The sequence below is a fragment of the Cutaneotrichosporon oleaginosum genome (genome assembly GCF_008065305.1).
Source record: "Cutaneotrichosporon oleaginosum strain ATCC 20508 chromosome Unknown ATCC20508_contig05, whole genome shotgun sequence".
NCBI lineage: Eukaryota > Fungi > Basidiomycota > Tremellomycetes > Trichosporonales > Trichosporonaceae > Cutaneotrichosporon > Cutaneotrichosporon oleaginosum.
The window spans coordinates 1,410,385-1,433,743 of NW_027072174.1; the positions used below are offsets into that span (position 1 = coordinate 1,410,385).

Sequence of the window (23,359 nt, forward strand, 5' to 3'; positions counted from 1 at the left end):
GCATGACGCGCGCCGGAAAAGTACCGCTCAGGCCTCGGCCTCCACCGAGATGATCGAGGCACCGCAGGGACATCACGTGATCCACCCCGGGCCGGCGATCAGCAATGGCTGCGGCCGCGCGGCGCCATCAGGAAACGCAATACAAAGAGGAACGTTCGTCTCCCTCCATTCATCAAAACACCATGCCAGCTCAAGCCGCTCCTCGAGGAGCTGCGCCGGCGCAAGGCCAGGCAGGCCAAGCTGGCCAGCCGGAGCAGGGCGAGAACAAGATCTACACGATCGTGCGCTCGCTTGCGATTTTCATGGCGTGCCAGATGGGTGAGCGGAACTGAGACCGCTGGCGGCATCGGAGGGAAGGTGCAGACGCTGACGCCAGCGATGAAGTACGGGATGCAGTACTTTGGTGTCGGACCACCTGCGACGCCGGCACCGGCGCCCGCCTCGCCCCAGCTCGCCGACGGGGCGGGTGGCGACGCGGCCGCGTCCATGCCTGTCCAGGCCTCCGCAGTGCCCGCGTCGCTTGTCGCCAAGCCGGCGTGGGCGCTGGGCACGACGCTCTCGCTCCTCTTGTACGCGGACACGGCGGCCGAGTTCTCCCCCGCAACGGTGGACTGGGAGGCGCCGCTGGTGCGATGGGACAACATCACGCTCGGCAACTGGAAGGACACGCGCGAGGAGGACCTGCTCCTCCCCGTGCCGAGCAGCGTGCAGGCCAACGGTAGCTGGTGGATGGACATCCTGCTTGTGCGGGACGGCGGCAGCCCCGTGGGCCGAGAGGAGGGCGCGGTCGCGCACCACCGCAAGGAGATGACGCGGTGGGCGCCGAAGAAGCGGGTGCGGAAGGAGGTATCGCTCCTGGGATCGAAACACGCGAACCAGACCGAGGCCGAGGCGGCCGAGGCCGAGGCAGAGCGGATCAAGAAGGAGGGCCCCCCGCCCATCATCTCGTACTGGAGTCGCAACCTGACGCTGACGATCATCAACGACGACAACACGGCCGACTTTGCGGCCATGCCCCCTGCCGTGCGCGAGAACTACCACCTCGCGCCCGGCCCCGAGATGCAGTACTACCCTGTGGTCTTCGCCAACGATTTCTGGCTCCTAAAGGAGAACCTCGTGCCCATCAATGCGAGCACTACGACGCTGCCTCTCCGCGTGACGTACCACGCCATCAGCCACATGAAGTTCAACATTTTTGCGTCGCTCACGGCAAGCTTTGAGCAGAGCGCGCAGGCGCAGGGCACGGGCGCCGAGCTCGATGAAGTCAAGCGCATGCTCGTCGAGACCAACCCCGTGCTGCTGATCACGACGGCGCTCGTCACGGTGCTGCACATGCTGTTCGAATTCCTCGCGTTTTCCAGCGACGTCGCGCACTGGCGCAAGAAGGGCAAGGACAACGACCTCGTCGGCGTCTCCCTCCGCACCATCCTTACCAACGTCTTCGTCCAGCTCATCATCCTCCTCTACCTCCACGACTCGTCCGAGGAGACATCGCTCATGATCCTCTTCACGCAGGGCATCGGCCTCCTCATCGAGGCGTGGAAGATCACCAAGGTCGCCAACGTGCGTATCCGCCCCGCGAACAACATCATCGGATACCGCCTCGCGTTCGAGGACAAGCACGAGCTGTCCGAGGACGAGAAGAAGACGCAGGAGTACGACGCCCTCGCGTTCCGCATCGTCTCGTACTTTGCCGCTCCTGTGCTTCTCGCATACTCGGGATACTCGCTCGTCTACAGCACCCACAGGAGCTGGTACTCGTTCATCATCAGCACCCTCGCGCAAGCCATCTACATGTTCGGCTTTGTGCAGCTCGTGCCCCAGCTCATCATCAACTACAAGCTCAAGAGCGTCGCCCACATCCCCATGAAGGCGATGGTGTACAAGACGCTCTCGACGGTCGTGGACGATTTCTTGTGAGCCCATTCACTGCCTGTGTGGCGCCGAGCTGAGTCCAGTGCGTTTTGCGTCAAGATGCCGTGGCTCCACCGCCTCGCTTGCTTCCGCGACGACGTTGTTTTCGTCATCCTCCTCTTCCAACGCTGGAAGTACCGCGTCGACTACTCGCGCGTCAACGAGTATGGTCAGCTGGGCGAGGACGATGCAAAGGCCATCCAGGCCGCCAAGGAGAAGGGTGAGGTGGGCGACGAGGCTGAGACCAAGAAGGACAAGTAGTGTGTAGCTTGATCTTCGGATACCCTCGATGGCAATGCAATGCATCCTACACAACTGGCTTGACATTTGACATTCAGCCTGATCGTCCTCACTGAGGCAACTCCACGCGCTCTCCTACTTCCTACGGTCCTCCTGCGAGCTGCGCTTGCTTCTTTCCCCCTCCGAGTCGGCGCTGCGGTTGCTCCCCGCCGCGCTGTTCGAGCGGCTCAGCACCGGCTTGCCCTGGTCGCTCATGCGTCGCACGAAGCCCTTGATCGAGCTCAGTCTCTTGCGCCGCTTCTCGCCGCGGTCGGGCGGCGCGGCAGATGATGCGACGTTCTCGCTCGGGTTCTGGATGCTTCCCGACGCGCCCGAGCTGGAGCGGGTGATGGGCGGCGTGGCGGGGAAGGATGTAGAAGCCCCTGCACCGGGGAACGCGCGGGGCGTAGCCGCGTCACGCTCGGGCTTGGGCGACGGCTGCTTGGGAGGGGATTGGGAGGGCTGCGGGGAGGGCTTGGGGGACGGTTGGGGGGAGGCAGGCTGCAGCTTGGGCGATGGCTGTGGTGAGTGGACCACCTTGGCATCTGAGGACGGGGGCTCAGCGACCGCCTGCGCATATGTTGACGGGGCTGGGACACTAGGGCTGCGCGGCGTCGATGCAAGCTCGTCGTCTTCGTTGTCCGCCTCCGCTGCGCTCTCCTCACTCTCCTGGACTGTACTCGGCGGACTTGCCCTGCGGATGTGCAGCGTCCCGTCGTCGTCCACGCTCGCGGCGGCGAGCACGCCAGCGCTCTCAGCCTTGGCGGCCGTGACGAGAGATGCGGACGCGGGCGCCTCCGACTCAGCAAGCATCTCCTTCTCGGTAAAGATCTGCTTGCGCCACCTGGGAGTTAGCGCTGCCACCGGGGTACTGCTTCGTCGCCCACCGCGACTTACATGGCCGCGAATTGCCCGCCCTTCTCAATTAGCTCGTGGTACGTGCCGTGCTCGATGACTGCGCCGTTCTTCATGACGACAATCTGGTCAGAGTTGATAATGGTGGATAGGCGATGGGCGATGGACAGCGAGCTGCGGTTGGCCGCAAGCTCCGCGAGAGACCGCTGGATTTCGCGCTCCGTTTCTGTGTCGAGGGCGGACGTCGCCTCATCAAGAACCAAAATCGCAGGCGACTTGAGGAACATGCGGGCGAGAGAGACACGCTGCTTCTCACCACCGGAGAGACGCACCCCGCGCTCACCGACCACCGTGTCGTACTCCTCCGTGAAGGTCATTATGCGGTCGTGGAGCTTGGCAGCCTTGGCGGCAGCCATAATCTCCTCGTCCTCGGCGCCCTCCTCCTTGCCATACGAAATGTTGGCGCCGATCGTGTCGTTCCACAGCACAGAGTCTTGCGGCACAATGCCAATGGCATGGCGCAGACTCTTCTGCGTGACCTTTGAAATGTCTTGCCCGTCGATCTTGATGGAGCCCGAGTCAATGTCGTAGAAGCGGTACAGCAGGCGCAGGATCGTCGACTTGCCGGAGCCTGATTCACCCACAAGGGCCATACTCTCGCCCTTGCCGATGCGGAACGACACGCCTTTGAGGGCCTGTACTTCCCCGTCATAAGAGAAGCGCACATTGTCAAACTCGATGACGCCGTCCGTGACGACGAGGGGCTTGGCGTCGGGCACATCCTTGATCTCGACCTCCTGGCCAAGGAGATTGAAGAGCTTTTCAGCGTCGGTTGCATTCGCGTTGAGCTGGCGGTATAGTGTGCCCAGGCGGTCGAGAGGCGCATACAGTTGCTGCAGGTATTGCAGGAACTGGACAAAGTTGCCCACACTCGCAGTGCCCTTGTAGATGCGGTCAGCGATGATGAGCGAGCCGGCGAGCAAGCCGATAGTGATGATGAAAGACTGGATGAGGTTCAAGACGTTGAAGCTGAAAAGCACTTTATACTCGGTCTGCTGGTACGACTGTACCGAGTCGTGGAAGCGACGTGACTCGCGCGCCTCAGCAGTGAAGTACTTGACACTCTCCCAGTTCATTAGGACGTCGGAGGCAATGCCACGCGTCTTGACGTCGCGCTCGATCATTTCTCGCCGCAGCTTGGTGCGGTAGCCTGTGAAGACGATGGAGAAGACGACGTACGTCGTCATAACGACGACAAGCACGAAAGCGAGCCACCCGCCAAACAACTTGAGGAAGATGAACACGGCAACGACAATGTTGATAATTGTCGGCGCTGCCGAGAAGAGCATCGTCTGAAGGAGGTTATTAATGGCGGACCCACGGTCGATGATCTTGAGGACCTCGCCCGTGTTGCGCTTGGTGTGGAACTTGAGCGAGAGATTGAGCAGGTGGTTGAAGAGGAGCATCTGCATCTCGCGGTCCGCGTACTGCTGCACAGGGACCCAGAGCATACGTTGGAGGAAGCCGACGAAGCCGCCACCTTGCACGGCCTTGAGCGCTATCCACGCGGCAAACCACGTCCAGGGTGACTCGGTGCGGCGTCCATTCTCAATGTCGGACAGCGCGTCCACGAACTTGCCAAGCATGATCGGCGTGTACGCAAACACAAGTGTGCCCACACCGAGTAGCGCGACGCAGAGCCAGCAGTACAGCTGGAGGCGCCAGCTGGTCGACGGCCAGAGGTGGCCGCGCAGCTTCCAGATGCGCGACCAGAACGCGCTCCAACTCAGACCCTGCGTCTCCTCGGCCTTCTTTTCGCCAAGCTTCTTCGACATGGTCTTCTTCTGGGGCGGCTGGGGCGTGCCCGGCGCGACGGACGGTTCTCTGGTTGTCGACGCATCTTGGTCGCTGTCAAACGTGCCGTAGCCGTTGGCTGCGCGGGCCGGAGCCTCGTCTTCTGCGGTGAGGAGACCAGTGCTCTCGTCCGCGGCCTGGAAGCGGACGACGGGGTTGAGGACCAGCACGAGGAGAAGGGGAAGAAGGAGCAGGCGCACCCCTGTGAGAGGTAGGCGCAGAATAGCGAAAAGCCGCTCGTCACCGCCTGGGATTAGTGGGGCGCGCCGTGGGAATGTGCGATGAGCATGGCTGAGGACTCACCGGTGTGCATCTCGCGGATGACCTGCAACACGAGAATGGCCACGTCCATCCCAAATCCCAGCAGCGCGAGCAGGACCAGCGCACGACTTCCCCACCGCCCTCGCCATTCCGCGAAGATGGCAGCTAGGGAGAACACGGCGAGCCCTCCGAGCGCGTGTCCTGCGGCGGCGCCGATGAACCATGCCGGATGCTCGTGCTTGAGAATGAGGTCTGCGACGATGAGCGCGCCGCCAAGGGCGTAGGTGGCTGCGAGGGCGGCAAGGGTGAGCGTGATGAATGTCCGTCGCGGCGTGACCGTCTTGACCGTGACAGCGCGTATACCCGGGAGCTCGATCGGTGCTCGTTCGGCTGGAAGTGCGAGGGAAAGGACGGGAAGGGCTAGCACGCACGGCGCGATGGCGTAGAGGAGCTCTAGCGCGGGCGGCATGGTGCGGGGTTGGAAGTGGGTGGTGGGTGGTGGGTAATGGGAGATGGGAGGTGGGTGATTAGAGGGCGGAGGAGGAGTGGGAGGGGGAGGGGGAGCAGGATGAGGCCACGAAAAGAGCGAGGAGAGATGGTTATGGGCACGGTGCGAAGGAGAGGTGAGGAGGGGAGAGGGGTGCGATGGCGGAGTGGGGGAGTGTGTACAGAGTCGGGGAGACCCCCGGGGACGGGTAGACGGGTTTTGTGTCGAAAGACGTAGAGAGTGATGTGATGGGAAGTGAGGAGACGGAGATGGAGGAGACGGGCGGAGTGATGGATGGCCCGTGTAGCAGCATCAAGAACACGACCGTGATGCGTGCGGCCAACCGTCGTGCCGACTTGCGTCATCCGTTCATTCACTATCCGGCCCTTAGATCTCGACGATGCAACTGCTACTACTCTACAAGTCTTTCTACAGTATAAGGCTGCAGTGGCTGCTCATCTGCTCGTGCTGCTCTCAACACATCAACTCTAGGCGTCCAGCATACTGAAGATGCACTCGGCCATGCATCGCACTCTTCCGTCGTTGATCGCCGCAATCGCCACTCCATCAGCCCATACCGTAACTGAACTGAACGCCACCATGCGCTTTTCACGCGACCTGGCGTCCACTCACCTCGCGCTCCCTACATCCCGACTCAACCCGTGTCCTCGTCCTCGGCCCACGGGCCACGGGCCACGGGCCACAGGCCAGTGATTGATAGCGAACGGGTGCCATCAGATTTGACCTTGTGCGACGACAACCTGACACCATAAATTGCATGAGTCTACTACGTAAGGGGCGCGCTTGCCCAAGCGGCCAGCGCACATTAATGCGAGATTGAATGGGAGTAGGGTATGCGGGTATACGTCCTGCTGTCGTGCGACGTCTGGGACAGGGGAAAGGGGGTCCGACACAGTCTGATGCGCGACTATCTACTTGTTGTTGTTGGCGGCCTGGATACCGAGGGGAATACCGACAGCGAGAGCGATGGCGATACAGATGATAACGCAGATCCAGAAGCAGATCCACTTTTTCCGGCGTGCCTTCTTGGCCTTGATGACTGCCTGGTCGAGCTGCACGTTGCTGGGTATCAGCCGAAAGCTAAAACGACAAAACTCACCCCTGGTCAATGTCGTGGTGAACCTGCTGTGTCTGCTGCTCGACGTTGGTGATAGCCTCGTCCTGCTGCTCGACGAGCATGGCCATCTCATTGAACATCTGGGCCAGCTCAGTCATGGTCTTCTCAATCTTGAGAATCTCGGTGTGACGGTCCTGGACCTCCTTGTACGCGCCTCTAGCCTCCGAGTAGCGGCCCGAGTTGAGGAGCGCAGTCGCAAACACCTGGGGGTCGTCGCTGTTAATGACCTGCTGAACCTCTTCGGGAGTCGCGTCGGGCTTGACAATGCGGTACTGGCGCTCTGCCTTCTCCTTACTCCTCTGGCGGTACTCCTTCTCGATGACCTGGTGCTCATTTAGGAGGCCAGTGAAGCGCTTCGACGCCGCCTCAGCCTGAGGCCGCAGCGTCTTGTCTCCCTTTGCGAGCTTGAACAGGTTCTTGACGGCATCCTTGCACTGCTGGCGCAGGGCACGGGCATCGGCTGAAACCTTGTCGGCATTCTGGACGGCACGCTGGTCGGTCGAGTTCTGGTGTGTCAGTTCCATGTCGCAAAATATCGTGATGCTCCAGCGCCGTGCTTGACCAGATGTCACAGCTCGGACACGACTCGACCCAACTCACCAGAGTCTGAGAGTGCGCAGTGCGGACGGCCTGGATCGACTGCTGGAGGTCACCGAGGAGAGCATTGGTGTGGTTGAGCTGGCTCCAAAAGTCACCGCCGCCTGCACCGTTGGTACCGCCAGTTGAGTACTGGTCCTGCTGGCCGTACGAGTTGTAGCCACCACCACCACCACCACCACCACCAGCGCCGGCGCCGCCCTGCGCGTAACCTCCCTGCTGGTTTGGAGGGTAGCTCGGGTACGCTCCGCCACCGCCCTGCGAGTAGGGGTTCTGGGCAAGAGGCTGGGATTCGGCGGCGCCGTACGGGTTACCGGAGTATGGGTTGCCGCCGGGAGCCGAGTGGTCACTGTGTGTTAGCAGGATGATCTAGATGGTGCTTGAGTTGGCGCCGGCCGAGTTGATAACGCGCGGTGGAAACGTACCCGTACTGCTGGGGAACGCCCTAGTAAGTCAGCGCATGCGATGAAACGGGTTGGAGCGTGCTGGGACAAGCGCGCGTGAGGGGGACGGGGATGCGCACGGTGCGCCCTGTGGTGGAGCTGAAGGAAGAGGACGACATACCGACTGCTGAAGGCGGTTGCGGGCCATGATGATGTGGAATTAAGAGAAGAGGAGAGAAGAGGACAAGAGAGGGGAGATGGAAAGAGGAGGAGGAGGAGGAGGAGGAGGAGGAGGTGATGGTGTTGACGGCTCGAGGGAGGGAGGGAGGGAGGCCGTGCTGAGACGCGGGACGCGCGAGGTGTGGGTTGGATGGGGCGATGCGGGAGGGGGAATGGGTAGTGGTGGGGGGGGGGGCAAAAGAGAAGAGAGCGACGAGCAAGAGGGATGGGAGAGTGGGAGAGAGTGGGAGGGAGAGAGAGAATGAGAGAATGAGAGAGAAAGAGACAGCGACGACGAGGATGATGGCGACGACGACGAGGACGACGAGGAAGGTGATGGGAGGAAAGAGTTGTCCACGAGTGGGACACGCCGTTCCCTCTTCGGCACCTTCCCTCCACCCTCCCTCCCATCCAGGCGCACCACCCGAGGGGCCCATACATAGGGGGTGCACCGCACGTCCCTCTCTCCCCTTACTCCAGACCCTGCAGCCGGCCCACCTCTATTAATTATCTGCTGACGTAACAGTATGACCCGACGCGCACAGCACACGCTCGAGGCTCCATGGCTCATGCGCAATGCGGCGGCGGGGCGATGAGGCGATGAGACGCTGATGGGCGACCCCGGGCGTGAGATGGCCTGCTGTCGTGGCTGCTCAGCCAGGAGTGAGTGAGTGAGCCAGCAAGACTGGAGCTCGATCTGCTCCTCGTTTGGTGCCTCGCGCGCAGCATGCAGTGCTCGACACCGCCGCCTCGGCGTCATCCAACTCCCGCGATCGTAATGATCGATCAAGAGCTGTTAATCCGCAGCCGCAGTTGTGATCATCTGTGGCGAGGTGCATGCGTGTGTCCACGACGCCCGGCCTCATCATCGCGACGCGCCAATGTCCGGGACGGGTACGCTGACTATAGTTCATCCGGACCCGGAGACACTGTCCCAAGCGGGACCCGATGGCCATCGCATTCTCGTCGCTCCCCTCGATGACCAGTGTCAGTAGCACCAGCGCAGCTTGGCGCAGCCATCAGTTTCCGCAGTATCCGCAAGAATCGAGAGATAGAGATGCCATCGTTCCAGCAGCATCAGAGGACCCAGAGCAATGCCGCACCGATGTCCCGAGCCAACAGTCTCTCCGCACTCGGTGTCCACTTTCGGCATCACCGAGCCTATCGCCGCTTGGCAGCACCGCGCTTCGCCGCGCCCCCGCGCGCCGCTGTCCGCGCAGCTCCAGGCCCGGGCGACGCCGTTCCGCCACTTGCGCCGACGGCGGCGCCCGCGGGCAAAACGCTCCCGCCCTCCGGCTGCTCGCCAGCAAGGCGGCTCGCGAGGCTTCCGTCAGCGCGCACGCAACACAACCCACGCTCCAGTCCAGTCCATCTGCGACGCGGCGTTCATGCGCTTGCGCTGCGCGACCATCTCTGCCGCGAACTCGGGGTCGTCCATGCCGGCCTGGCGTTAGTGCTTTTCCTGTCCTCTCCCTCCCCCTACCCCTCCACGCCCACCGCTCTGCGCACTGCGCCACTCACGGTCATCTTGGGCACGGCAAACGCCAGCACGCCCGATGCGAGCATCATGAGCACCATGGGCGACTTGAGCATCTCGAGGATGTTCATCGCATTCGCCTCGGTATAGTACGACTGCGCGTACGCCGCGCCGACACGGAGCGGGAACTCGAGCGACGCCGACGACACAGGCAGCGCCTGTTTGCCGGGGATGAAGGCTTGGACGTGTGCGCCGTCGTCGCCGACGGTGACCATGAGCTGGGGTCAGCTGTGCGCGGCGCACTCACGTCCGTCATGGTGTATCCGCGCACCATGGGCCGCACGATGTGCTGGCCGGGCGCGACGTCGCCGCTGGCGTCAGAAGAGGAGGTGCAGGCGGAGCACGCACAAGGTGAAGCTCCCGTCGGCGCGGAAGGGGGCGGTTGCGCGGCCAAAGTCCAGATCGACGTAGGCGTCGAGCGGGATCGTCGAGGTGTCTGTGTGAGCGCGGCGGTGGGGGCGCGTACTTAGCGTCGGCGAGTTCACGAGCTGGCCCGTGAGCTCGAGCGCGAGGGCGGGCAGCGCGAGCAGGAGGAGCGCGAGCATGTTTTGTGGACGAGTGGGTGGAGGAAGGGTGGAAGGGTTGGTGGAGGTGGTGATGGTGACGGGGTGGAAATTAGCCGGTGCAGCCGAGTGTGGCGGGTGGGGTGGGTGTGGCTGCCACTCGATTGTGTTCACCGTGTCCCATGGCTATCGGTCATGGGTTTAGGCTATCCGCGAGGGTGTGTAGAGGTTGTCAGATGTGATGTCTTTGCACCTGCTGCTTCCCTCCTCCTCTCACGCCATTCTTGCCCTGCATTTTACATTGTTTTACTCGCCCCCTCACAACTCTGCTGCTCCTGTCGTCTCTGATCAAGGCCGTATAACCCAGCAGAACTACAACCTCCTCAGATCTCCCGCGTAATCCGACCCCGCTCTCGGCGACCACGGACCCACCATCACCCGGCGCACCGCCCTCCCCAGGCCCCACATCTCCGCCATCCCGCCATCCCGCCATCCCGCCCATCCCCGCTCGCTCGCCAGGGCGTTTTCGTTCGCGACATGGCGATACGTGCCTCTGTACCCCGGTTGAACCAACCATCGCACAACCGCGGAGCAGCCTCGACCCGAACGCTGATAACTCACATTCCGGGAGCTCCATCCCAGCTAAAGTTCATGCACGTGCCTCGGGGGATGAGTATGAGCGTCTGTCAGAGGCCGAATATCCCTCACGGCATTCCGGAACCCCTCGCCCTGCTCTCAGATGCCATTGCCATCACCATCTCCGTCTCACCGAACGCGTCGACTCCAAACAGCCGCAAGTCCCCTTTCTCGGTGCCCCGCCGCCAAACCTACTGCATAATTTCCAGATTTACCACGAATCAACCAAGCTCAAGCCCGGGCCGACCCAACTGACCTCGACTTCGCCGACATCGACGCTCCCCACCGCGGCCTCGACTTCGGCGTCCGCGTCGCTCGGGGACACGGACCAGCCGTCCGAGTCGGACGCAAAGTCGAGGTAGTCGAGGCTGAGGGAGCGGGAGAGGGCGGGGCTCGTCGCCCAGCTGTCGAGGACGGAGGGGGAGGACGCGTCGGACGGGGTGGATGCGCCGCTGGGCGACGGCCACGCGGGCTCGACTTCGTCTGCGTACGAGTACGCGTTTCCCAGGGGCGTCGGCGTCATGTCGAGGGTGGGCATGACGAGGGACACCGTATCGGCCGGCGAGGGCGCCGGCACGGTCGGCGCGGGCGCGACGCTGTCCCAGTGCTCTGCGATCGCCGCCTCTTCCGCCGCACTGAGCGCGTACGTGTCTGTAAGCGCGAAGCGGCCGTCGTCCAACATATCCCCCAGGAGAGCGAGTACGTCGCCGGCACACCGGTCGTGGAACGTCACGCGGAGGATATCGGGCCGGCCTAAGTCGCATTGGAGGGCGAGGGCGACGCGCGGCCACGCGCCGGGGTGGAGGAGACCGAGTGCCTCCATCCGCGCGAGGAGGGGGATGATGCGTGCGCCGGCGGCCGCGTACGCGGCGTGCAGCGGCTCCGCGCCGTCGTAGAGGCGCGCGAAAACGCCGATGCCGACTTGCGCGTCCGCGTAGGGTATCGGCGCAGGGGCGAGGAGGGCGTCGAGCGACGCCGAGAGCGGGAGCGCGAGCGTCGCGCTCATGCCCCGCGTCACGAGGTCTTCGGGGCGCGTGGGGAGGGCCGTCTCCTCCGTCGGCCGGAAGGGGAAGTAGGCGGCGAGCTGCTCGCCGATGCTGCGGCCCGAGGCGCAGGAGGCGGCGGAGGGGCGGCGCAGCTGGCGCGCACGAGGGCGCGAAGCGCGCGAGCCGTGCTCGCGCCGGTAGGGGATGTATCGGCGGGCGGTGGGGAGGGGGCCGGCGAGCTTGTCGTCGTCGAAGATTTGGGAGAAGGCGCGCAGCACGACGGGTACGTTGCCCGCCGCGCTGGGGATGCTGCCGGCCGCGGGGGCGGTCGCGAACGTGCGTGCGCTGCCCAGCCCGACGTGGGCGGGGAGGGCGGCGCCGCGGGGCGCGCGGGCGCCCGGCCGGTACGTGCCCGTGCGGAAGGCGCCATTAACGGGGCCCAGGGGGTGCTTGGGCGCCAAGTGGGAGAGGTGGGCGACGCGCGCGGCGGCGCGGCCCGAGCCTGGCAGGTGCGGGGTCGAGTCGAGGAGGGCGGTGGGGTGGATCGTGTGGATGGCGCGCCGGAGGGCGGCGCGGAAGCGGTGCAGCGTCCCCGCTTTCGGCGAGTGGCGGGCGGCGGCGGCCGCGCCGCGCAGCAGCGAGACGACGCTCGTGGCGGTAAACTTGATTACCATGGTGCCATGGGTGTCACCAGGTCAGTTTGTGAGTGGGGTGTGTTTAGCGTGCGGCGTGGGGCATCAGTGGGCCATTGCAGGTCATATGTATGTCGATGAGGTGAAGAAGACTACTGCCGAAATGGCGGTGGGACGCGCGTTGACCGGCGAGTCGGCAGAGCTCAGGCACGCGGCCGGCAGCCAGCTGTCAGCGGGCTCAGCGGAGTCAGAGCGGCCAACTTATACCTCCGCTTCGATCTCGGTTCACCCCACCCGAGACTTTCGGTCTGGCGGATCGTGGATTGATGCAGTCCCTCGCATCCTGCACCGCTTCACTCGCGGCACTCCTCGGCACCTCGCTTGCGCTCCGCTTCCCCCATGGGCCTTCGCCCATACCTTTCGCCTAAAAGCTCTATACATCGGCGTCATCAATACACACGGCGTGCTCCATGCACGCCAAACAACGCAACGCGCGCAAGCCCACGCGCAAACTGTAGTGGTAATCTACCTGTAGAAGGCGCACAATGTCACGTCACACAGGTCATTTCAGACTGTTACACCTTGGAAAACAAGAGGTGAGGCAAGGAAGGCTCGTCATGTCAAGGACCAAAGCCCGGCTGGGCTTGGTACATGGGGACCGAGCCAAAGGGCATGCTGGTCGTTAGCCAAAGCCATAGTCAAAGCCAAGCAAAGGGACACTCACGAGCCCTGCACCATTGGCATGGGGGGCGGCATGCCAAGCGTGTGATCAGGCGCCCACTGCATCACTGGGTTGCCAAAGACCGCCTCGTCGGCCATAGGCAACGGCATGCTGACCACCTGGATGGTAAACTCCGTTGTGGCAGAGGCAGGGCGGTGAGCGCCGTCGATAAAGTCGGCCTTGACATGCACAGTGATTGGCATGTGCGGCTGGTCCGGGATGCCGGTGAGCTTGCCATCCTCCCACTTGAGCCAGTGGGGGAGCGAGCCAGGCGGCGAGCTAAACGTAGGCTTGATGCTGCTCGAGGGGGCCATCGGGTCCCAGATTTTGGGCTCCCACTCGTACCGCTGGTTGATCACGCTGGTGTAAGCCAAGCACCTCCACGAGAAACTTACGCAAAGGTGGGAGGAGTACCAATGATTTTGCGCTTGAAGGGGCGGAAGATCCAGCCACCGCCCGGCAGCTTCTTAGCATCAATGTGCCAGATGTGGTTGCCCTTTGATTTGGCCTTCTTGCCGTCGGCATTGAAGCGCGAGATCAGATCCTGGTGCCACAAATACACCTTGACCTTCTTGATCGACATGGTCTCCTCAGTTATGCCACGAGCGATCAGCTCCTCGTGGAAGGCGTTGGTGAATGCCTGGATGCGGAACTTGAAAGGGCGGTAGTCGGGGGACTCGTCCAGGCGCTGCATCTTTTTGGGCATGAGCACCTGGTGAAGCTTCTCGCCCTTGCTGTCCACAGCATCGACTGGGCGTCAGTGGGGGGGGGGGGGGGGGGGGTCCCGTCGCGACAGGACGACTTACGATTGGAGCACACCTTGCTCAAGAACTCCTGGAATATCGTATCCAGCTGGCTGCGAACATCATCCGAGATGTGAACGCCAGACGTAGGCCCAACTTCGGACGCGTCCGGACCAGCCGAGCTACGCCTGCGCTTGGGACGCCGCTGAGCAGCATCATCATCGTCGTCATCGTCGTCGTCGTCATCATCATCATCAGCTGGAGAGCCGGCACGGGACTGCCACGCGGACGGCGGGACACTTGTGCTCGTGCTCATACTCAGCTGCTGTCCAGGCTTGGCGGACGACGAGCTGCGCGCGCGAGCAATCGGGCGTCCATCGGCACGCTGCTCGATGAGCGAGGGGCGGCGGGACTTGGGCGCCTCAGAGTGCTGCTGTTGCTGCTGCTGCTGCTGCTGCTGTTGCGCCTGCTGTTGCGCCTGCTGTTGCGCCTGCTGTGCCTGCTGCTGTTGCTGAACCTGTTGAGCCTGCTGTGCCTGCTGCATCTGCTGGTGCTGAACCAACTGGTTGTGCATCATGGCGGCGTGCATGTTCTGGACAGCTTGAGCCTGCATGAGCTGCTGCTGAGCCTCCAGCATGCTGCTGTGGCCCGTAGCAGCGGCCATAGCAGCTGAAGCGGCGGCAACGTTGTCGGGCATTCCCCACTGCTGCTGGTGCATGCGGGGGCTTGCAGGTCGGGACGGTGGCAGCACTGCCAGTGGCGAGGACACGGCGGGCATATGGACACCCATAGCAGCCTGGTTGAATGTTGCGTTGACAGGCGTTGTCGGGACGGGGGCAGACGCGTGGTGAACTTGACCTGGCAGAGAGTGGCCGTTGGGGTACGAGTGCGAGTGTACCAAAGGAGGAGGAGGTGCTGTGCCAACAACCAGTTCGGCGGCGTTGGTCCCCGGGCGCATAAGACTTGAGGTCACGGGCGAACTGAGGGCGGACGCTACCGTCGAGGCAGCCGCGGATGCGTTGGTAGAGGCCGCAGCTGTCGTCGCTGCAGAGGACATTGGCTGGCCTATCGGCAGTGGCGGGAGAAGGGATAGACCCGGGGCAGCGGCTGGAGCTACTGGCAGAGTCTGCTGCGAGGGGACGTTGAGACTCGACTGAGCGGACGGAGAGTAGTTTCTCGGAGAGATGCTGTTGTTTGACCCAGAGTTTGGCGTCGTCTCGCGGGGTGTGCGGGCAAACCCGAGCTCACCGGCTTTGTCGAGCTGATTACTGATCTTGTTCAGTGCGACCGGGAGGTGATCGGCTTGACCGCTGAGGAGAGCCGCCCTCGCACTTTGGGCCTCACTGACAATGCTGAGGAATGGTGAGCACGCTTCCTTTGTCTATTATACCACATCGTCGACTCACTTGTCAAGCATAGTCAGCTTCTCCATGGTAAGACGCTCGGTAATGTCATTGGCTGACAGTGGCGGGGCAACACCCGTCGCGCCAGCTGACCCCGACGCTGCGCTCGGGACCGCAGACGCCACAACCCCTCCCTGTCCGGTCAGCCCGGCGGTGTTCTGTGGGCTCGCGCCTGATGACCTCCGAGACGAAAGGGTAGTGGCGTCCTCCATTGTGACATCGCCGGCGGTGCCTGTCTGTGCACCAGGCGCCGTGTTGATGTCTCCACCCAGAAAGGGATTTTGTTGAGTGCGTTCTGTCACTGGCGACGCAGCGACTGACCCCACAGTCGAGGTGGAACCGCCAAGAGGTGTCGCCACCGGAGAGTGGAGAGCCATAAAAGCCAAATGATGTGGAACAGCTGTCACAGGAGCTGAAATTGCACCACCCCCGTTCACCTGTTGCGGAAGCTGGAGAGGGCCTCCAAAGCCGGACATGACACCAAAGGTGGTATCAAACGGCGAAATGCCGCTCACCGTTGTACTCCGCTGACGGCCGGTGGCTGGTGACATGGTGAACTGCTGTTGTCCAGACATGAAAACACCGCGAACGGGGCTTGACGGCTGGGACGCGGGGAGGCGGTACTGGGTCTGCTGTGCTTGCATCATGCCACCAACCATGGGACCGGCAGCTCCGCCGCCGAGGGGTGATGGTGTCGGACGGGCCGACTGCGGGAGAGAGACCGAGGCGTTGAGTGCCTCAGCACCGTCGCTCGGGCCCGAAGGAAGCGCTGCGTCCGAGAACCGGAAGTAATCTTCTGCCGGGTCGACGTTCATAGAAAGAGAATCGGTTGTGAAGGCGGCGCCCGAGCTCACAAGAGACGCAGGAGAAGCACCCTGGGCGAGCTGCAGGCCCGTGGGTGGCAGCGATATGTTCAGGTTGGGAAAACCTCTGCGATGGTGATCTGTCGAGGGCGAATCACTCGTGTTGCTCTCGGGCGCCGGGGGTTGGTAATCCCCCCCAGCTTGTGAATCGGTTTGGGAATCTATTCTGCCAAAGTCAGAGAGTGAGAGTGAGGGCGATGGGCGAGCGACGTACGTAAATGGCGATGACGGTGAGGTCGACTGAGCGGTACCTCCTAACCAAACGTCTTCTTTAACCCCGCTGGCCCCCAAGGGCTCGGCGAACAGCGGGTCAGAAGGGAAGAAGCCTGTCGATGGGTCCACGACACGCTGCGAGTGGCCGAACGAGTGAAAGTCGTTTGGCGAGAACGAGTGGAAGGGGGAGAAGGGCGGTGTGGACGTCACTACGGCAACGAAAGAGTCGAGGCTGGGAAGAAGAGGAGGTGTCAGCAATGATCTTGAGAGTGGGTGGTGGTGGTGGTGGTGGTGGTGGTAGTAGTAAAAGCCGCGAGTGGGTTGCCTTGACGACTCTCGTGACACCATTTCAATGGTGTCTCAGTTGGGAGAGACAAGCAAGCGAGATGATGGGTGGGTGTGCGTGTGTGTGGATGTGTTTTCGAGGCGAGACGACTTTTCTCCTCGCCTGGTCGCACATCACGGGCGCCAAGGTGGTCCGAGACCATTCCTCAGAGATCAGACAGATCTTCCTCTTGAGCACACAGCACTACGTCCGCCACACGACCCGAGAGACCCGAAGACAAGTGTCACGGACTTTGTGGATGGCTTGGAGAGCACAGACGAGTCTATGCTATACAGGGCGCCACCAGAAAACCGGGCGCAATGCTGGGACTCGAATGATCACCATATCACCAGATGGAGCAAGGACAGCCGCGCTCTCTTCTTACACCCCCCCGGGTCTGCAAGCGTGACGTAGGGGGCGTGCACAGACCGCACCTCACACCCTGTCGCTCGTGCAGACAGAACCAATGGAAAGCGGACTCACCTAGACCTCGACTGTGGATGTCGATGAGAGGGGAGAGATTGAGATACTAGCGACGCGAGGCGCGGGCTAGAGGAAGCGAATCGGTGTTCCGAGATGAGTGTGTCGGACACCCAAACGAGGAGCGGGAGGAGGAGGAGGAGGAGGAGGAGGAGGAGGAGGAGGAGGAGGAGGATGGCAATGCTCGCCAAAGAAGCGAGTCGGCGTGGAGCGAGTTAGGGGTAGTCGTGCAACTCGCCAAGACGGTTAAAGATATGGTGGACGCGACCAAGGCACGGGCGGTGTGGGGGGGGGGCTGCGTACGAGAGGATGAACCGGGAGGGATGGTGAGGGTGAGGTGGAGAGCCGAGCAACCAGGCTGGCGATCAGACGAGCGAGGGGAGCCGGATAGCGAGGTGGCAGAAGGAGGACAACTGCGGTACACGGACGCGGTCGGTGCTGATCCTGGATAAGTGCGCCGGTGAACTGGCGATCCTCGGAAGCCTTGTTGGTGAGTGTGCTCGTTGGAGGGGGCGGGGGTGAGCGAGGGGGGAGGGGGGAGGGATGTCGAGAGAGTGGTCAGAGGTGGAGTAGAGGAGCGGAGGGAGGGAGGGAGAAGTTGGAGGAGTGGGATTGACGACTTTGATCGAGTGTTGCAAAGAACAGTTCATGGCCTGTTCGCAAACTTTCACATATATTTTTGTGGAAATGAAATATTCACAGACCCTTAATGATTGAGGAATAATTCGTATTTTCAGGGAAATCAGGGTCTTGTGTGAAAGCTATGCACGCCACGAGCGAAATGCGTTGTTACGTATTGCCACGCTCCACGGGGCCTAATCGTGCCTGATCTGCGGCGCGTCCATGTTGCTGATGTCGTCGATCTCGCGATACTGATCTTGCTGGTTTTAATCTGATCCAGCCTGTCTCAGCTTTACATATCATGTCGGACTCCCACCACTCAGCGGAAGAGTTTTCTGCCGTTGTGCTCGTCATGACCGCAATCGAAGCTGTCTTGAGAAATACTCCACAGCTCACAGCAGTTCCTCTCATCATATTTCCTGATAGGTCTCGCGAACAACTTCAGTGGTGGCTCCGTCATGACCATCCCGGCGCAATGCACGCCCACTTGGGTGTCGAGCCCAGCGCCTTCCGCTTCATTCTACACGAGCTTGAGAGCCGCTCTACCCTCCGGTCCACGCGAGGTATTCAGAGTGGAGAAAAACTCGCACACTTCCTCTACATATGCCGCGCCAACGTAGGTCTTCGTCATGCGGCCGAGACATTCCAAAAATCCATCTCAACCATCAGCCAGTAGGTTTCTTGCCGTTATTCAACGCTCATACAGTCATGTATACCAGGTTATCGACGCACTTACCGAGCGGAGCTTCTACGAGAGGTGGATATCCATGCCAAAGGCCAACACTCCCGTTCCCAGCCAGCTCGCGAACAGCAATCAGTTCCACCCTTACTTCAAAGACGTTATCGGCGCTATCGATGGTACCCATATCCCGGCCCACGTTCCGAACGAGGACCGCCAACGATACCGCGATCGCAAGGGCAACCTGAGCTTCAATGTCCTAGCCGTATGCTCAATGGACCTTCGCTTTATCTACCTCCTCGTCGGCTTTGAGGGATCTGCCGCCGACTCAACACTCTTCGCGGAGGCCCTCAACACCGACTTGCGCATACCTGAGGGCAGGTCTCTCCTCGCTGATGCGGGTTTCGGCATGAGCCCCCATCTCCTCACCCCCTATCGCCAAGTGCGCTATCATCTAAAAGAGTATGCGCGCGGTAGGCAAGCGTCAGTAATGAAGTCAACGACGTCGGCTCACCCCAGTCCCTTGAATCCAAAGGAGCTCTACAACCTTCGACATGCTTCAGCCCGCAATGTCATCGAACGCATCTTCGGCGTTCTGAAGAATCGCTTTCGAATTGTTGCACACGGAACGAAGTACCCCGTACGCACTCAGCTGTTCATGATTCTCTCCGTCTGTGTCCTCCACAACATGCTGCGGTCCAAACATGTAGACGATGCCGCGGCCATGAGGCCTCTTGAAGATCCTGCCGAGGCTGATCCAGGCTGGGACGATGATGACAATGATGACGACGACGAGCCGCTGGAGCCTTCAAACGCGTTCGGCCGCACGCGGGGTATCGGTATCCTTGGGATGAGGGACGTGGTGACCAAGAGGCAGTTCAAAGAGGCCGTGGCACGACGTGATGCGATTGCACAATCCATGTGGGACAACTGGCGTGCACCTCGGACTAGGTAGAACTGGGTATATGAACATGTGCATTACACAGTACAGTATGGTACAAGAAGGGAGATGGAGCGCCATCAGCGGAGCCAGCGACGCTTGCCAAGCTGCTCGTTGAAGCCCGGGTTCTCGGGCAGCTCGGCGTCGCGGACCTTCTTGATCAGCTCCTCCATCTCGTACTTCTTCGCGGTGTACTTCTCGAAGTACACCATGTACATGGGGTCGTCTGGACGATATCGCTCGAGGAGCGTCTCGGCGACCCGGATCTCCCTGTCGACGTATGTCGACAGGATGTCGATGACCTTCGCCTTCATGTCTGCCCCCCCAATCTCACGACACTGTACAAAGTCAGCTTGGGTGTCATCAGGTACTCACAGCCTTTTTGGTGAGAGTCTCCCTGCAGAGACTGCACGTGCTACCCGTCTTGAGGGCGACGCATTCGGCACACGACGTACCGGGAACACCGTGGCAGCCGACGCGGAATGCTTGACGGCGTGTCAGGCGTTCGCCGCAGCTCTCGCAGGGGTGGGTGCGGGGTACCGGGTTGTCGTTCCGCACGCGCCACGCCTGCTCGCAGTTCTGCATGTCAGTCTTGTCACAGTTTGTGCTCACCTTGTACGCAGTATCTTGTTGCAGGAAATCAAGATACTCGAGGCTCCACTCCTCCTCGATCAGATCAGTATACTGACCGAGATCTTGGAGGTGGAGGGGGAGGGGGGGGAGGGGGGGGGCGATGTAGCGTCGCCAGCGCGAAGGAGCCGCTTTGTTCATGATGATTGAATTTTTGCGAGAGTCATTGACGAACTCGTCGTTGACGTTCGCGTGGGCGTATCGGACTTCGGGCCACGGCTCAACGACATTGCGAAAGGGGACTATGATGTCAGTAAGTTGTCGTATCGTAGAGTGGCACTCACAGCGAAACAGCAAGCCCTCAGTCTCATGCTCGCCGCCGTCGTCGTCATCGTGGTTGCGCGCAGGAGGATCGCGGCGGGGAGGTGGGGGAGGCTGGGAGTTGGGGGTGGGCTGGGCCATGGTGATGAGGGGATGGGGGAGATGGGAAAGTTGGGGACGTGTCAGAGCCTTGAGACATGATATATATGCGCTGTCGGACAGATCGAGCTCCTCGGCCTAGAGGGATCGGCTGGCCGAGGGGCAACGCGCCCGTCACCAAGTGATGACGCCTACCGATCTGTAATGAGGTATGAGGATGACGGACATGTCAGTGGATCGAGTCAGTATCCAAGAGCAGGCGCTGTTGCCCTCGCAACCGCGCCTGCAACAATGAGTGACGCTCATCGGCGTGAGCCCAAGCGAGGGAGGGCGCAACAACACCGAATAGCACATTTGATATTGACGCCCTCAAGGCAGTCAGGTGACGGACAGGTCTGCACAGCAGGCTCAGCAGGCCGCCCATTCAGTTGCTGTTGGAAGAACTGCGTACACCGTTGCATCAGCAAGCAGAGTCAGCCAGGAATTCCTAGTATTTCGGGGGATAATTCTGCGTTGTCGGCTCGACACACACCTCGTGTACTTACACACGCAAGAGGAGGATCAGTCGAACAAAAGCTCGGTCTGGTTGGTCGATCGGAGGTGCTCGTTAAGGAGGTGATGGAACATATCGACTCGTTTCGCCTCGTCGGCTAGGAAACCGAGCACTTTCAACTGACCCGGGTGATCCATGATCGCCACGCAGAATTGGGCGCGCGTAGAGTAGGGGATGTCGACCTGCGACATTATCCAGTTGGTCATGTCGGGCTCCAAGTGTTTGATGTTCGGAGTGAGAGCCTCACTCAGCCTCAGGATTGATTGATTGATCTCGCTGAGGTTCTGCGCGTGTGTGATCTTGCCAGACGTGTATGCCTTCCGCCGAGGAGAAGACACCCTCTTCCGAGCGCGAGCTGCCGAACTCTGCTCGCCGGAGTCGTCGGCAGAGGGTTCCTGAGAGATGAGCCAACAGGTGGGAGGATCAACGTACCATCAGCGAAGTCTCGAATGACGCCTCCGATTCCGGGACGTGACGCCACTCCCCAGGTCTAACGACACCCTTGCCTGTTGCCCGATTGTCAGCACAGATGCGCTCCATCTGCCTGTATGGCAAGAAAGGAGTACGTCTATAGGCTCGCAGGCTGGGTTTAACCTGAACGTTAGGCTGCATTGGGAGGTAACGGCCATACGTTGTTCCAGAAATTGTCGTCACCGGCGACGAGACACTTCTCTTCGTCCCACCCGGAGCCTGAACAGTCAAGAAGTTCCTTGACCTCGAAGTAGGTGCGTTTTGTGGAGCCAAACTTGTTGATACAGCTTTGAGCGTTGCGCGCGGGTCTGTCAGGATATAACTCGCTGCATTTCTTGGCGATGTGCCGCCATTGCGCCGCTTTGCCACCATTGTCGCCTGTTGCACCTTGTCTTTGGTCAGCGCGGTCAACGCTAGCAACATACACGAAGAATTCTTCGTAAATATCAAGCATGACACTTATCTCTTCTGGTGTCCACCTCACGTTGCCTTTCGCGTCTGTGCCACTTGAATCGGCATCGCGTCGGCGCTTTGGGAGGGCGGGCGAGGCCTGGACGAGCTCTCCGGAAAATAGTTGCAAAGACGGTGATACGGGAGGGAGAGTGGAGTTAACCTCACGTAGGCGCGGCTCCGGAGACGCAGACCAGGATAGCGCAGTGTCTCCGCGGTCAGTTCGAGAGACGGCGATTGAAGTTGAGCGACGCCGGTAAGTAAACGGTGTGGACGAGGTATTGGTCGCCACAAGCGCCCAGGCGTCGTGTTGAGAGCTCATGGGCTGAGCTGGCGAGACAGTCTCGTCTTGAGAGAGAATCAGAGAGAAGTCGTCGAGCGACATGGTCAAGCGTACGATAGAAGGATGAAGTGAAGGCGAGCAGGGATATCGAGTACACAAGTTGATCAGCGAGTGGCAAGACGGGATCTTCACAAGTTAGAAATGATGTGTCAAAGACTACCCCTGCATATCACCGCGCGGACCCTGACATTCACACAAGGAAAACGGCTCTCGCGCCAATTCTGTCGTTTGTAGGACGTGTGGAAGAAGCGGAAGCTAATGACATCACTTTTGCGTTTCACACAACTTCTACAAATGTTTGCGAACAGCTTTTTGTGGAAAATCAGGGAAAATCAGGGAAAACCCTGAGTTCCACACAAGAGTTCCTGAACTATGTAAGCGCGCTCTCGTACGGTGAGATCAAGTTTCACATTTCACATATGTGAAAGTTTGCGAACAGGCTGTCAAGCTTTTGCGGTGCGTCGTGTCGCTTTGATAGCGCGAGACTCGGGCACAGCCGACTTTTTGGGTTTTAGGTGTATATGCCTCGACTTTGTGGTCGAGGGCACGGTGACGCCCAAGGCTGTCGGTGCGTTGTGGGCACGGGCCTAGGTGATGGGGAGAGGGGGAGGGGGGGGGGAAAGAGTTGGCGATGAGAGAGATGGTTGAGGGGGGATGGAGGATGAAGATGAAAGAGGAGGAGGAGAGGGGAGGATGTTGTTGGGTAGGAGGAGGAGGGAGTAGAGAGTGGGGGGAGGGGGACGAAATGTGTAATGCAAATAATAATGCACTCTAATCAAGACGTAATGGGTCCGCTCTGGAGGAGGGCTTAGATGGGGGGACGGATGAAGGGGTGAATCAGCCAAACGCCGCAGTAATCAATAATTCAAATGGGGGTAGCCTTTAAAGTTTGGTACGACGAGGGGGACGCAAAGCAAAGGGTCGAGCACGTTCGGGTCCCAGGCAAAACAGTGCGGTGCTGAGCGCTGAGCGATGGGCGAGGAGCGACGTGGCGCGGAGAGAGGTTGAATTTCAATGGAGAGATCGGAGAGATGGAGGATGGATCAACGGCAACAAGATAGTCGAACGACTGCGAGTATACATGTACAAGAGAGAGAGAGAGTATGTATGTAAGGGCGCCGAGCCGTGTTCTCGGGTACCCGGGAGAGGGATGATAGCGATAGATGGCAGAAGAAGGGAGTGGGGGGAGTGGGGATGGCGGAGCAACTACGGCATGGCGGGGCAGGGCGGGGACCTGAAGGCGGGGGGGGGGGGGAGGGGGGGGGTAGGGGCGGGAGCTGGGC

General features: G+C 61.0%; 6 protein-coding genes across 6 annotated transcripts; 1 reads left to right on the forward strand and 5 right to left on the reverse strand.

The window, feature by feature from the left end:
- Nucleotides 1-182: 182 nt before the first annotated feature.
- On the forward strand, nucleotides 183-2,175 carry COLE_06095 (uncharacterized protein; the record flags this gene model as incomplete). The annotated part of the gene is made up of 3 exons (XM_018427077.2): nucleotides 183-318; nucleotides 377-1,916; nucleotides 1,959-2,175. 3 exons carry the CDS (start codon nucleotides 183-185, stop codon nucleotides 2,173-2,175), a joined length of 1,893 nt encoding a protein of 630 aa, XP_018274907.1.
- A 114-nt stretch (nucleotides 2,176-2,289) lies between these two features.
- On the reverse strand, nucleotides 2,290-5,632 carry COLE_06096 (uncharacterized protein; the record flags this gene model as incomplete). Its single annotated transcript, XM_018426125.2, has 3 exons — nucleotides 2,290-3,037; nucleotides 3,091-5,149; nucleotides 5,206-5,632. The coding sequence occupies 3 exons, from the start codon at nucleotides 5,630-5,632 to the stop codon at nucleotides 2,290-2,292; spliced, it is 3,234 nt and encodes a 1,077-aa protein (XP_018274906.1).
- Nucleotides 5,633-6,582: 950 nt separating this feature from the next.
- COLE_06097 (uncharacterized protein) lies at nucleotides 6,583-7,976 on the reverse strand (the record flags this gene model as incomplete). The annotated part of the gene is made up of 4 exons (XM_018426124.2): nucleotides 6,583-6,733; nucleotides 6,771-7,294; nucleotides 7,389-7,734; nucleotides 7,909-7,976. The coding sequence occupies 4 exons, from the start codon at nucleotides 7,974-7,976 to the stop codon at nucleotides 6,583-6,585; spliced, it is 1,089 nt and encodes a 362-aa protein (XP_018274905.1).
- A 1,172-nt stretch (nucleotides 7,977-9,148) lies between these two features.
- COLE_06098 (uncharacterized protein) lies at nucleotides 9,149-10,069 on the reverse strand (the record flags this gene model as incomplete). Its single annotated transcript, XM_065626458.1, has 6 exons — nucleotides 9,149-9,311; nucleotides 9,343-9,431; nucleotides 9,509-9,739; nucleotides 9,772-9,835; nucleotides 9,873-9,960; nucleotides 9,991-10,069. The coding sequence occupies 6 exons, from the start codon at nucleotides 10,067-10,069 to the stop codon at nucleotides 9,149-9,151; spliced, it is 714 nt and encodes a 237-aa protein (XP_065482269.1).
- Nucleotides 10,070-10,874: 805 nt separating this feature from the next.
- On the reverse strand, nucleotides 10,875-12,323 carry COLE_06099 (uncharacterized protein; the record flags this gene model as incomplete). Its single annotated transcript, XM_018425659.1, has 1 exon — nucleotides 10,875-12,323. One exon carries the CDS (start codon nucleotides 12,321-12,323, stop codon nucleotides 10,875-10,877), a length of 1,449 nt encoding a protein of 482 aa, XP_018274903.1.
- Nucleotides 12,324-13,001: 678 nt separating this feature from the next.
- Nucleotides 13,002-15,360, reverse strand: COLE_06100 (uncharacterized protein; the record flags this gene model as incomplete). Its single annotated transcript, XM_018426147.2, has 5 exons — nucleotides 13,002-13,362; nucleotides 13,398-13,752; nucleotides 13,809-14,184; nucleotides 14,431-15,097; nucleotides 15,152-15,360. The coding sequence occupies 5 exons, from the start codon at nucleotides 15,358-15,360 to the stop codon at nucleotides 13,002-13,004; spliced, it is 1,968 nt and encodes a 655-aa protein (XP_018274902.1).
- Between the last annotated feature and the right edge of the window lie 7,999 nt (nucleotides 15,361-23,359).